Source organism: Loxodonta africana, chromosome 4 (genome assembly GCF_030014295.1).
Source record: "Loxodonta africana isolate mLoxAfr1 chromosome 4, mLoxAfr1.hap2, whole genome shotgun sequence".
Taxonomy (NCBI): Eukaryota; Metazoa; Chordata; class Mammalia; order Proboscidea; family Elephantidae; genus Loxodonta; species Loxodonta africana.
Genome location: NC_087345.1, coordinates 106,364,928 through 106,378,064, shown reverse-complemented (window position 1 = coordinate 106,378,064; position 13,137 = coordinate 106,364,928). Strand labels below are relative to the sequence as shown.

Below are 13,137 nucleotides of genomic sequence, written 5' to 3'. Positions count from 1 at the left end.
GGGGAAACTGGGCAAAGGGTGCACTGGATCTCTCAGTACTAGTTTTGTAATTTCCTGCAAATCTATAATTATTTCAAAACAAAAAGTTAAAAAGACTGTTGTAACGTGTTGATAGCTATATGTTTCTTAGTGAACCATCTTAAATTAAGTCAAAAGATAATTGTAGCAGTAAAATTAAATAGAAGAAATGTACTTACATTTTAAAAAGTATTAAATGACTTTTGAGGCTGCATCCCATATTTTACTTCATGTTTGAAATAAGAATAAGGTTTATTTCCTTCTATGCCAAGACAGCTGTAGTTTTTTCCATAATCTAATACAGAATATAGAGATGGACAGATAGGGAAAAGGGAAATCAGCATGAAAGGTTTTTAAATATCCCACACTTTTTGTTATCTTCTGTTTCTCAGTGGCTTACCGTTTTGAAGAGGAAGCGTGGTTTTGTGACCAGACTTTAGACCATTCAGACTAGAATCCTATTTCTGGCTCAAAATGACCTTGAGGAAGTGACAAATTTACTCTTCTCATTCTGTCTTACAGCCAATAAGCCAAGTAAGATAAAAAGACTGTTGCTGGGGGTGGACTATAAAAAAAATCCATTATTCTGGAGTACAAATGGTTTATGTGTAAAACTATTTGCTAACAAGTAAATTAAATACAGAGTTTTTAGAAATTCAGTTATGAAAGGAACCACGTGAGTAAAAAGAGGAAGTTTACTTTACCAAGTACAAAATGTTTTAGATTTTAATTTTGGGGGTAGAGGGAACACAAGAAAACTCAGTCATAAGATGAAAGTCTCGTTATTGTACCCTAGGTTAGTAATTTGACAAAACTTCGGGGAGGATAAGCAGATACTTTTTCATGTGAGTAAAGTTAATTAGTCCAGGGTTTGAATTTCAGCTCTGTTGTTTATTATGTGGGAGAGTTTCTTAGCTCCATGTCTCAGTTTCACCATTTATGAAATGGGACTAATAACACCTTCTTGTTAGCGTTGTTATGCAGAGGGTGCATAGTAAGTACATAATTGTAATTATTAATAATGATATTAACTTTATTAAGACAAAATAGAATGATAACCCATTAAAACCCTTTGCTGTTGAGTCAATCCCGACTCACAGAAACCCTATAGTACTGAGTAGAACTGCCCCATTGGGTTTCCAAGGCTACAGAAATCTTATGGAAGAAGACTGCCATGTCTTTCTCCTGCAGAGTGGCTGGTGGGTTTGAAGTGCTGACCTTCTGGTTAGCGGCTGAATGCTTAACCACTGCACCACTAGGGATCTTTAGAATAGAATGATGGTGGTGTTATAAGCAAAATAAATAGCTTTTTTAAAAACTCTGTTTATGATGCTTTGCTTTTAACTACATAGTTGTATTTTTTTCTGTGGTACTAATCTTACTTTTATGACAAACTGTTTGAAATTGTAGTTTCCAAAGCCGTCCCGAACTTTAACTAGATGTGTGTGTGTACGTGCATATGACTAAACTGATAAACATTACTTGATGTACACCCAAGAGGGATAAATCCATTTTTATTGAATCTAATAGACCAAGATATAAACTGTGAACTCAGAAAAATAGTACACATTTATGAGAGCTTTTATTTCAGTGCAGATAATCCCTGTACTTTGTCTCTACAGCGATATCCATAAAATATCTGAATATATCAGAATGAACAATGAAAAGGTTTAGTCATTTGTAAAGATATATAGAAACCTATAATATACAATGTGAAATCATCAGATGATATTCCACATAAGTTTTTTTTCTTACTTTACTTACCAGGCTAAAACATTGAAAAAGATGTCCACAACCAGGGCCTACATACTCACTAGGATCCTTCTGACTCTGGTACACTGGAGTAAAATGGGACAGTTCCAGTTCTAACCAAAAGGTCACTGGCATGTGGTCAGCTGAAATTTCCTGCTGTACGCCTCTGAGCTAGAGAGAGGGAACCAAAAGTGCTGACAACCTCACCCAACTTTGTCACCCATGCCTGAGGACGTACACCAACACTTCCTGTACAAAGCCTGCTCTGCCTCTGCAGAGGACAGCCCCAGTCCTCAGCTGACCTGAATGGGGATGATAGCTTAGATTGGTGAACATAGGACAACGCCACATTCTATTTATGTGTCATATCTCATTACTGTTAATTTTTCTTCATAGAGATCAGCTTTTAAAGTTTACAGTAGTAACATTCATTGAGAGCAAGGGATTGTTGCAGGTGAGTTAATGTTGTTGTTGGGTGCCTTCAAACTGGTTCCGACTCATAGCGACCCTGTGTACAACAGAACAAAATACTGCCTGGTCCTGCACCATCTTCACAGTCATTGTTATGCTTGAGCCATTGCTACAGCCACTGTGTCAATCCATCTCCTTGAGGATCTTCCTCTTTATGGCTGACTCTCTACTTTACCAAGCATGATGTCCTTCTCCAGGGACTGGAGTCCAAAGTACGTGAGATGAAGTCTCACTGTCCTGGCTTCTAAGGAGCATTCTGGCTGTACGTCTTCCCAGACAGATGTGTTCATTCTTCTGGCAGTCTGTGTCTTGATTGAGGTGCACCTTAATCCTCTAAGAGACATCTTTGCTTTTCAACACTTCAAAGAGATCATTTGTAGCAGATTTGCCCAATGCAATGTCATTTGATTTCCTGACTGCTGCTACCGTGGGTGTTGATTGTAGATCCAAGTAAAATGAAATCCTCAACAACTTCAATATTTTCTCCGTTTATTATGATGTTGCTTATAGGTCCAGCTGTGAGGTTTTTTTGTTTATGTTAAGGTATAATCCATACTGAAGGCTGTAGTCTCTGATCATCTTCAGTAAGTGCTTCGAGTCCTCTTCACTTTCAGCAAGTAAGGCTGCTTCATCTGCATGTTGCAGTTTGTTGATGAGTCTTCCTCTGGTCCTGATGCAACATTCTTCTTCACATAGTCCAGCGTCTCAGATTATTTGCTTAGCATACAGATTGAATAAGTACGGCGAAAGGATACAACCCTGATATACACCTTTCCTGCCTTTAAACCACGCAGTATTCCCTTGATACATTCAAATGACTGCCTCTTGGTCTATGTACAGGTTCCACATGAGCACAATTAAGTGTCCTGGAATTCCCATTCTTCGCAGTGTTATCCATAATTTGTTATGATCCACACAGCTGAATGCCTTGCATAGTCAATAAGACCAAGTAAACATCTTTCTGGTATTCCCTGCTTTCAACCAAAATCTATCTGACATGAGCCATGATATCGCATGATCCAGCTATTGATGAGTTAATAACTAACAAAATTACTACCTTATGATAAAGTATTATACTGGATGATAACACATTTAAGATAGAGCTAACTGTTTAGAAGGATGATGCCTTGGAAATTGCACTGGAAAATCTAACAGAAGGCCTGAAGTATGTATATAGATAACTTGTCTCCCTAATATAACTTATAATATGGCTATATCTATTCTAACCTAACAGTCTTGCTCAGTGTTGCCCTTTTTTTAAAATCCTGTTATGTTTTATGAAGAAGTTACTAGGGATTACTGAGAAGAAAATGGAGGGCCCTAGACCTCTTTTGGAGCCCTGGTGGCACAGTGGTTAAGAGCTTAGCTGAAACTAACAGGTCGTCAGTTCAGATCCACCAGCTGCTCCCCAGAAACCCTATGGGATAATTCTACTCTGTCCCATAGGGTCACTGTGAGTTGGAATTGACTTGATGGCGGTGGGTTTGTGGGTTGTTTTTTTTTTTTTTTTCCATTTGTTTAGCTCTCTTTAAAGTTCTGAAAAGCAAAGATGTAACTTTGAGGACAAAGGTATGCCAGACCCAAGCCATGATATTTTCAGTAGCCTCATATGCATATGAGAGCTGGACAATGAATAAGGAAGACCAAAGAAGAATTGATGCCTTTGAATTATGGTGTTGGCAAAGAATATTGAATATACCATGGACTGCCAGAAGAATAAACAAGTTTGTCTTGGAAGAAGTACAGCCAAGAGTGCTCCCTCGAAGCAAGGATGGTGAGAATTCATCTCACGTACTTTGAACATGTTATCAGGAGGGACCAGCCCTTGGAGAAGGCCATCATGCTTGGTAAAGTAGAGGGTTAGGGAAAAAGAGGAAGACCCTTGATAAGATGGATTAATACAGTGGCTGCAACAATGAGCTAAAACACAGCAATGATTGTGAGGATGATACAGGACTGGGCAGTGTTTTGTTCTGTTGTACATAGGGTCACTATGAGTCAGATTGCATGCACGGTACCTAACAACAGCAACAGCATTGCTTTTGGAGATATGGAAAGCTTCCACATGGTTTAACAATTGAGTGTTTCTTATGGTATTTCTTATAACTTAAATTTAATGGCCACCAAAAAAGTTCTAAGATTCTTTAAGACTATTTTCATTATAAATCTAAAGATTAGCTATAAATCTGAAGATTAGCTGCAGTGAAATCATGCGTATTTGGCACCATGATTCCCATTCCACCCATATTTTCTAGAGCTCTCTTACTACATTTTGAAATACCTTTATGGAATTTTGAAATACATTACTTGCGTAGTTCTGTGAAGCTTCATCACTGCTAAGAAGAGTTACAAAACATAGCTCTGCACTTCCCATTAGTTAGTTCTTTAACGTGTTGAGCCCAAGATACTTGTGTATCTGGTTTCTAACTACAGAGTGCCAGTAGATTTTCCCCATAAATCATGGATCCAAATAATTCTTCAACAAGCAGGAAATAATTATGATTAATAGAAGAATAAAAGGCATCACTGGATGTTGTTTGGAAAGAATCCTCTATGGGAGGCTGTGAGTATTACTGTTTATGCAATTTCCATTTCTGAAATACCTTGGGTTAAAATGTTGAAATTTTCAGAGTATACAAAGTATGCGAGTAGATACAGGTAACCGAAATCTGCCTAGCTGTTGACTGCTGAATGGTAATAAAATTTATATTATCATTGAAAAATTATTATATGTCTTCTTTAAAATAGTTTTTTGCTGTGGCTTTTGCATAAAGGTGTGCTTTTACTTATTTTCATGGCCCAAGGACAATGAGTTCAGGTAATGGTGTGTCTCTCCATGGGTTAAAAGCACATCGTTGTTCTCTGAAAAGAGAGAAAATGAACTCTGCTTTAAGTGCAATCACTGTTAACTTTCTCACCAGAGTCTTTTTTTTTTTTTTTAGATCTTCTTTCTTCCCATTTCTCATTTCCATTTCGCCTTCTTTCTTCTGTTTCTAACATATAGGAATTATGCTTTAGTCTGTTTCTTAGAACTTAATTTGTACATATGATATTCTTTAGGTTGTTAGTTATTTAGGGATAAAACCCTCTGTACTTCTAAAGCGTTAACAAAATTTATTGGTAATACACAAATTTAACGATTCCTTGAAATAACTATCAGAATCTGAAGCTTAATTGTCTTGAATATATCCTTCTATCATTGTGGCTTTAATGTTTTCATAAAAAAAAACAAAACTGTTGTTTTATATTTAATTAAAAAAGCAATTTTAGGTAAATGTTCAGAAAAACCTATTTAAACAGCCAGGTATTTTTATTGTATTTTTGTGGGGGAGAAAGAAAATAAACATCACCCATAATTTTACCATCTAAATATAACTATTAACATTTGGTGTTTCTCCTCTTTGTATTCTGTTGTTTTGCCAGGATGAGGCCTATGTGGGTTATTGTGTTATGGTTCCCCCCTCACGCTTAATATTAAATTATTTCAGGTTACTAAAAATTCTTAGTAAATATCAACTTCTATCCCCCACGTGTCTGTCAGTTTGTCGTACTGTGGGGGCTTGCGTGTTGCTGCGATGCTGGAAGCTATGCCACCGGTATTCAGATACCAGCAGGGTCACCCATGGAGGACAGGTTTCAGCTGAGCTTCCAGACTAAGACAGACTAGGAAGAAGGACCTGGCAGTCTACTTCTGAAAAGGATTAGCCAGTGAAAACCTTAAGAATAGCAGCGGAACATTGTCTGATATAGTGCTGGAAGATGAGCCCCTCAGGTTGGAAGGTACAACACAGCAACAACATAGCTGTATGATAATGTGTTATGTGGCTGTATTTTAATTTAGTTAATGTTTCCATGTTTACTGTTAGATAAGGAACCCTGGTGGCACAATAGTTAAGCACTCACCTGCTAACAGGAAGGTTGTAGTTCGAATCTACCAGCCGCTCCATGGGAGAGAGATGTGGCAGTCAGCTTCCATAAAGATTACAGCCTTGGACACCCTATGGGGCGGCTCACCTCTGTCTTATAGGAACGAAGAGTCAGGATCACCTCTACGGCAATGGGTTATTGTAAGATATTTAATTTTTTTTTCAAGATTTTGGTTTATAAATAGTGGTGAGAAGAACATTTAGTGCACCAATTTTAAGACTATTTTGCAAATTACTTTGAGAAAAAAACCCCATTCTAATTATATTCTTAAGATATCAGTAATAACTTGACCTTAGAATTTTAAGGATAAGCATGAGAAATAGGAATCTAAACATTCTGTGAACATGCTAATTTAAACTTATGGATCACACTTTTTTTTTTTTTAATCTTTTACCTCTATGTGGCACAGAAGCAATGCGCTAGCCATTTTTCAAATGAGTGTTCCATTGATTTCTTCAGAGAGACAGTGGAGTGAAATTCATAGATCTTTTGCAAATACCTGGAACATTGAGGAAATAGAGTGACTCAACTAAGGCAGATTCTTCTATGCCAGAGGCCTCCTATGAATGGAAAGCTGTTCATATTGTTAGAAGCCATCAAGTCAGTTCTGACTCATAGTGATCCTGTATACAACAGAACAAAATGCTGACCAATCCGGCGTGACCCTCACAATCATAGCTATGTTTGAGCCCATTGTTGCAGCCACTGTATCAATCCAACTTACCAAGGGTCTTCCTCTTTTTCATTAACCCTCTACTTTACCAAGCATGATGGCCTTCTCCAGGAACTGGTCCCTCCTGATAACGTGTCCAAAGTACATGAGATGAATTCTCACCATCCTCGCTTTCAAGGAGAACTCTGGGCTGTATTTTGTCTAAGATGGACTTATTTGTTCTTCTGGCAGTCCGTGGTGTATTCAGTATTCTTTGCCAACACCATGATTCAAAGGCATCAATTCTTCTTTGGTCTTCCTTATTCATTGTCCAGCTGTCATATGCATACGAGGCGATCAAAAATATCATGGCTTGGGTCAGGCGCACCTTAGTTCTCAAGGTGACATCTTTGCTTTTCAACAGTTACAAGGAAGTCTTTTGCAGCTGATTTGCCCAATGCGGTAAATTTTTTATTTCTTGATTTCTGCTTCTGTGGGCATTGAATATGGATCCAAATAAAATGAAATCCTTGACAAGTTCAGTGTTTTCTTTGCTTACCATGATGTTGCTTATTGGTCCAGTTGTGAGGATTTTTGTTTTCTTTATGTTGAGGTGTAATCCATACTAAAGATTGTAGCCTTTGATTTTCATCAGTAAGTGCTTCAAGTCCTCTTCACTTTCTGCAAGCAAGGTTGTGTCATCTGCATATCTCAGGTTACTAAAGAGTCTTCTCCAATCCTGATGCCACATTCTTCTTCATATAGTCCAGCTTCTTAGATTATTTGCTCAGTGTACAGATTAAATAAGTGTGGTGAAAGAATACAACCCTGATGCATACCTTTCCTGACTTTAAACCACACAGTATCCCCTTGTTCTGTTTGGTCTAAGTACAGGTTCCTCATGAGCACAATTAAGTGTTCTGGAATTTCCATTTTTTGAAATGAGTTTAGTGTACTTTGAGTTACTTGTAAATTCTTCCACGTTTCTTCTATTTAAAACTTTGCAGACATAAAAATAAAATTTTAAATAAAAACAGCAAGTGTAACATGATTATATGATCAAAACATGGAAGTTTGGAGCTTGGTGGTGGTTGTTATTAGGTGTCATCAAGTTGGTTTTGACTCACAGTCACCCTATATACAACAGGAGGAAACACTGCCCAGTCTTCACAATCATTGTTTTGCTTGAGCCCATCATTGTAGCCACTTTGTCAGTCCATCTCATTGAGGGCCTTCCTCTTTTTTGCTGACACTCTGTCTTACCAAGCATGATATCCTTCTCCAGGGATCAGTCCCTCCTGATAACCTGTCCAAAGTATGTGAGATGAAGTCTCACCACCCTTGCTTCCAGTGAGCATTCTGGCTGTACTTCTTCCAAGACATATTTATTCATTCTTCTGGCAGTTCTTGAAGCTTTAGCCTTCTTCAAGTAATTATTTTGGATTAGGAAATATGGGGAGATTTTTTTTTTTCTCTTACCAGACTTCAAGATCTCAGGGATTTATCTTTTCTTTGCCCTGCCTTAGTGTCTTCCCTTTGGTAGTTTAAATGATATTGGAACTTAATTACCTGGATTTTCTATACAGCTGAGTAAAATTTTATTGAAAATACGCTGTGCATAGAAATCGTCATTTTTTCCTAACTTTTATTGTCATTTTAAAATTTAGGAAGTGATTGCTATTAATTCTCAGGTTATATATATTTTTATATTTAAAAAAGTCAAAGTGGAATTTATTACAGGACCTGTATGGTTTATTCTCTAGTGACAAATAATGAATATATTTATTTTTAAACTAAAAGAAGATTCAGAATTAGGCTGAAAAACACAGTAGTACTAGTTTCTTTTATGTATTTGCACCTGTTTTCTTTCTTTTGTATTTCATGCATCCCAACCTGCCATATGCTGCTGTTCACAGTATGCGTACAGTGTACATAGTGTTCTAAGGATCAGCTTTATAACTGAACCAATTGGACTCCTGTCCTGCAGTTTATACCCTTCTTGGCATTTCTCTAGCCCATTTGTTTAAATCCTTCCAACTAATTTGATCTTCTGACATGGAAAATGACGGTTGCAATTAATTGCATATGGGGTTCATAAAGTAGCTGAATAATAAACTACCATGACCTAGGTTCTTGGGCAGCTTCAGTGGTGACTGAGTTGACAACTCTGTTAACAGCATCATAGTGGGAATGAGCAAGCATGTAATTTTCTTTGGAAGCCCACAGTGTAGAATTGGTGTAGAGTGTACATTGTAGAAACCGTGTAAAATCCACATTGTAGAATAGGTGTAATATTTTTAACTCCTATGTCTTTCCATTAACAGAAATGATTCAGATTTATTTGGTAGGTTAGGCAAATAAATGTATTTATTTTATTGGATTGGAGTTTATGTATAAAAAGGGCTGGTAATTGATCCTTGAGTGATAAAGTCTATCAGTAAATTCTAATCTTACTGTGTGTTGAGCACCTATTAGACACAGTGCTTTTTGCTCTATACATATTGTTTCTAATCCTCAGAGTAACATTGTAAGGTGATATGACTTTATTTTTCAGAAGGAGAAAGCAGGCTCTACCAAGTTATTTACTCATATCTACATAAGTGGTACTATATGATAAGTAGCAGAACTGGAGTTCAAGCCCAGGACCCTGTGCTTCCAAAGCTTATGGCCTGTCCACTGCACACAATAGCAAAATTTCCTCTTTTTCATTGTGAATAGTATTTCATTTACATTCTGCTATCGATGGACATAGGCTATTATGACTAAAGGTATGATAGTCTTACTGTTCCTGTCTTTTGGTGCAATTATTGGGTCATGGGGTAGCATATGTTCAGTTTTGGAAGATGTTACCTAAAAGTTTTCCATGGTGTTTCCCACCCAGTGCCGTCGAGTCAATTCCGACTCAGAGCAACCCTATAGCACAGAGTAGAACTGCCCCGTAGAGTTTCCAAGGAGCGCCTGGCGGATTTGAACTGCCAACCCTTTGGTTAGCAGCTGTAGCACTTAACCACTACACCACCAGGGTTTCCATATGGTGTTTCCAGTGTATGAATATTGTAGTTGTCCCATGTCCTTGCTATTATTTCCTATTAGTTTTTTTTTTTTTTTTAATTTTAGCCATTTGGTAGATGTCTAGTGGTATGATTTTGTGAGTTTAATTTGCATGTCCCTGATGATTAATTATTTTAATATGCTTATTGGATAGCCTTTTTTTTCTTACGAAGTGCCTTATCAAGTCTTTTGTCCATTTTTTTAAAATTGTCTTACTGATTTCTCGGCACTTTTTATCCTACAGACTTAAAAGGATAAGGAGGGATTATTATGAACAACTTCATGCAAATAAATTCTACAACTTAGATAAAATAAACTCCTTGAAAGACAAACTTAACAAAACAATACAGAAGAAGAAATTGAAAATTCGAATAGACCTGCATCTACCAAAGAAACTGAATTTGCAATTACAAGTCTTCCAATAAAGAATGCCATGATGCTGCTGTCCCTGGGTCTACTATCTTAGGCTGTAAGATCCATGAGGGAAGGAATAACTTCCAGGCCTCATTTTATCATCTGCACGTGGCATAACATTCTTGGTAAATGTTTGTTGAATAGAGTTGAGTGAACGATGTGGTAGAGAAGGTCCAAGTGAAGAAGGTCTGTTTCCTTGAGAAATATGAGATGTTTTTTACTGTCATTCTTTGTTAAGGAACTTTTGATTTTTCTCTCTAATACATTTCAGAGAATGTATATACTTACTGATATTAAAAATCAAGTGCCGTTGAGTCGATTCCAACTCATAGTGACCCTATAGGGCGGAGTAAAACTGCCCCATAGAGTTTCCAAGGAGCGCCTGGCGGATTCAAACTGCCGTCCCTTTGGTTAGCAGCTGTAGCACTTAACCACTACACCACCAGGGTTTCCGTTAGTGATATTAACCCAGATCCATTACTGATATTAACCCAGAAACCCAGTGCCGTCGAGTCGATTCCGACTCATAGCGACCCTATAGGACAGAGTAGAACTGCCCCATAGAGTTTCCAAGGAGCGCCTGGCGGATTCGAACTGCCAACCCTTTGGTTCGCAGCTGTAGCACTTACCTCTATGGGGCAGTTCTACTCTGTCCTATAGGTCGCTATGAGTTGGAATCGACTTGACAGCAATGGTTTACTGATATTAGAAAGCCTTAATTTCTTCCATTTGTGAAAATATTCTCTAACTATATGGGAATGGCTCAGTGTTTTCTTGGTGAGCATATAAATCATGTTGGGTGTGAGTGTGGGCTACATTGTTCCCAAGTATCATGTTAGTTTAACCTAAAATCATAAATCCTGTTGTCTTATATGAATTATGTAAAAAGTAAGATCAATCCTCTTTGCAACAATGGCCATATGTGTTTTTCTGGCATATATATATGTATATTTACATATACATATATACACGTACACACATACATGTTTATACATATATGTGTATATATATGTGTGTATGTATGTATATATGTAAGGAGCCCTCGTGGCACAACAGTTAGTTGCTTGACCACTGACTGGAAGGTCCCCAGTTCAAACCCACTAGTGTCTCCATGGGAGAGAGACCTGGTGATCTGCTGCTGTAAGGATTACAGCCTAGGAAGCTCTGGGAGGCAGCTCTGCGCTGTCACATGGGATTGCTATAAGTTGAAAATCAACTCAACAGTACCCAACAACAACGCGTATATATGTATGTGTGCGTGTATATGTGTATGTATAAAACCAACCCACCTGCCATCAAGTCAATTTGGGGCTGAACAGCTCTTATGGACACCCACATCTGCTGACTATATTCCACTTTTCAAGAGGAAAACTCTATGATGTGAGTTCATCAGAATAGGGTTGAGGTTTAGATGACTGGCAGGCTTAGGTCCTGAGAGATAAAGCTTGGAAGGAAAATGGAGATCTGGCACCAAAAGTCACTGGGAGTCACTGCTCAGCTACCCTGCAGGAGGGAAAAGAAATAGGAAATGTGGGAAAAAAGGTTAAAACACACACATACACAAAATATTTCACCTGATTTACAGTTTTGCTAAGAATGGTAGTGTTGTGAGTTGCCTTGGAGGCAGTTCCGACTCATGGCGGCCCCATGTGTGTCAGAGTAAAGCTCTGCTCCACAGGGTTTTCAGTTGCTGATTTTTCAGAAGGATGTCACCGGGCCTGTCTTCTGAGGTGCCTCTGTGTGGGTTTGAGCTGCCAAACTTTTGGTCAGCCATCGAGCACTTAACCATTTGCATCACCCAAGTGCGGGCCTCCCTTTTTCAGTTTTCCCCTCGAAAGCATGTATAAAGCCAGTGACCTCTACAGGGTGCTTTGTTATCTCCCAGGCTGCTGAGCATCTTCCACCTGAGCCCCACTCTCTTGTCCTAGAAAAGCGTGGTATCCTGATAAGCCAAATTCATTAGTCCTAGGTCACAGGCTTCCTGCATGCTCCTTCCTCGAGAGTGGACAGTGCACCTGCCTTGACTTTCCCCTGAGACGTGTTGCTTCAATTCCTTCAGAAACCTCTTACCCACTCCCACTCCCAATAGCAGAGCTGCATCAGTAACCTGGCTCCATGGTCACTTCCTGGGTAAGCTACAGTGATGTAGCCCAGAATTAGCATTGTCTTCATACATTCCCCATCTTTTTTTTTTTTCTTTCTTTCTTTTCATTTATTCTTCCAATAATGATTTATTGGGCACCCCCTGTGTGCCAGACACTGGGGATTTCTTGGTGAATAAGACAAAGCCCCTGTCCTTGTGGATTTTACATTCTAGGGTGGGAGTCTGAAAATAAAGTGAATAAAAAAAAATTTTTATGTAATACTGGGCAGCAATAAATGCTATAAAAAATAAACAAGGGAACAGGATGGATAGAAAGCGACAGGGATAATGGTGTCGTTTCGGGTATTGGGAAAGAAAAGGCCCATCCAAGGAAGTGGCATCTAAGTAAGTACAGACTTGAATGAAGTGTGGTATCGAAAGGAGGTGAAGGTCTGGACGGTGATGTTCAAGCAGAGGGAACTGCAAATGCAAAGGCTGTGAGGCAGGAATGAGCTGACCGGTCAGAATGTGGCAGGGAAGTATTTAAATACTCACAAAACTGTTCTTTGAACTAACTTGTCCAGGTGGTAGGACAGTTTCATTTCACCATTCCCCAACTATATATAACCAATTTTTAGCTTTGTTTTCTCATTAAAACGAGTAAAAACTTCCATTCAGGGAGTGGGGTTCCATGCCTGAATGAATAACTTCACACTTTGCAAATGTGTTACTGTATAATATCTAAGCACATTTACTTGTGACGATCTAT

The 13,137-nt window shown here is 38.3% G+C and overlaps 1 protein-coding gene and 1 long non-coding RNA gene across 2 annotated transcripts in view; one reads left to right on the top strand and one right to left on the bottom strand.

Moving 5' to 3' along the window:
- The window catches only part of LOC135231216 (uncharacterized), a 32,463-nt gene extending 27,770 nt beyond the window's left edge, over window positions 1-4,693 (bottom strand). Inside the window, exon 1 of the long non-coding RNA XR_010321871.1 lies at window positions 198-4,693. This is a non-coding gene — a long non-coding RNA (uncharacterized LOC135231216). The remainder of the gene's footprint in view (window positions 1-197) is intronic.
- FGD4 (FYVE, RhoGEF and PH domain containing 4) overlaps window positions 4,611-13,137 on the top strand; it is a 158,564-nt gene continuing 150,037 nt past the window's right edge. The window contains exon 1 of the mRNA XM_023555245.2: window positions 4,611-4,804. Within this exon, the coding sequence (XP_023411013.1) occupies window positions 4,795-4,804 (10 nt within the window). The 5' untranslated portion in view covers window positions 4,611-4,794. The remainder of the gene's footprint in view (window positions 4,805-13,137) is intronic.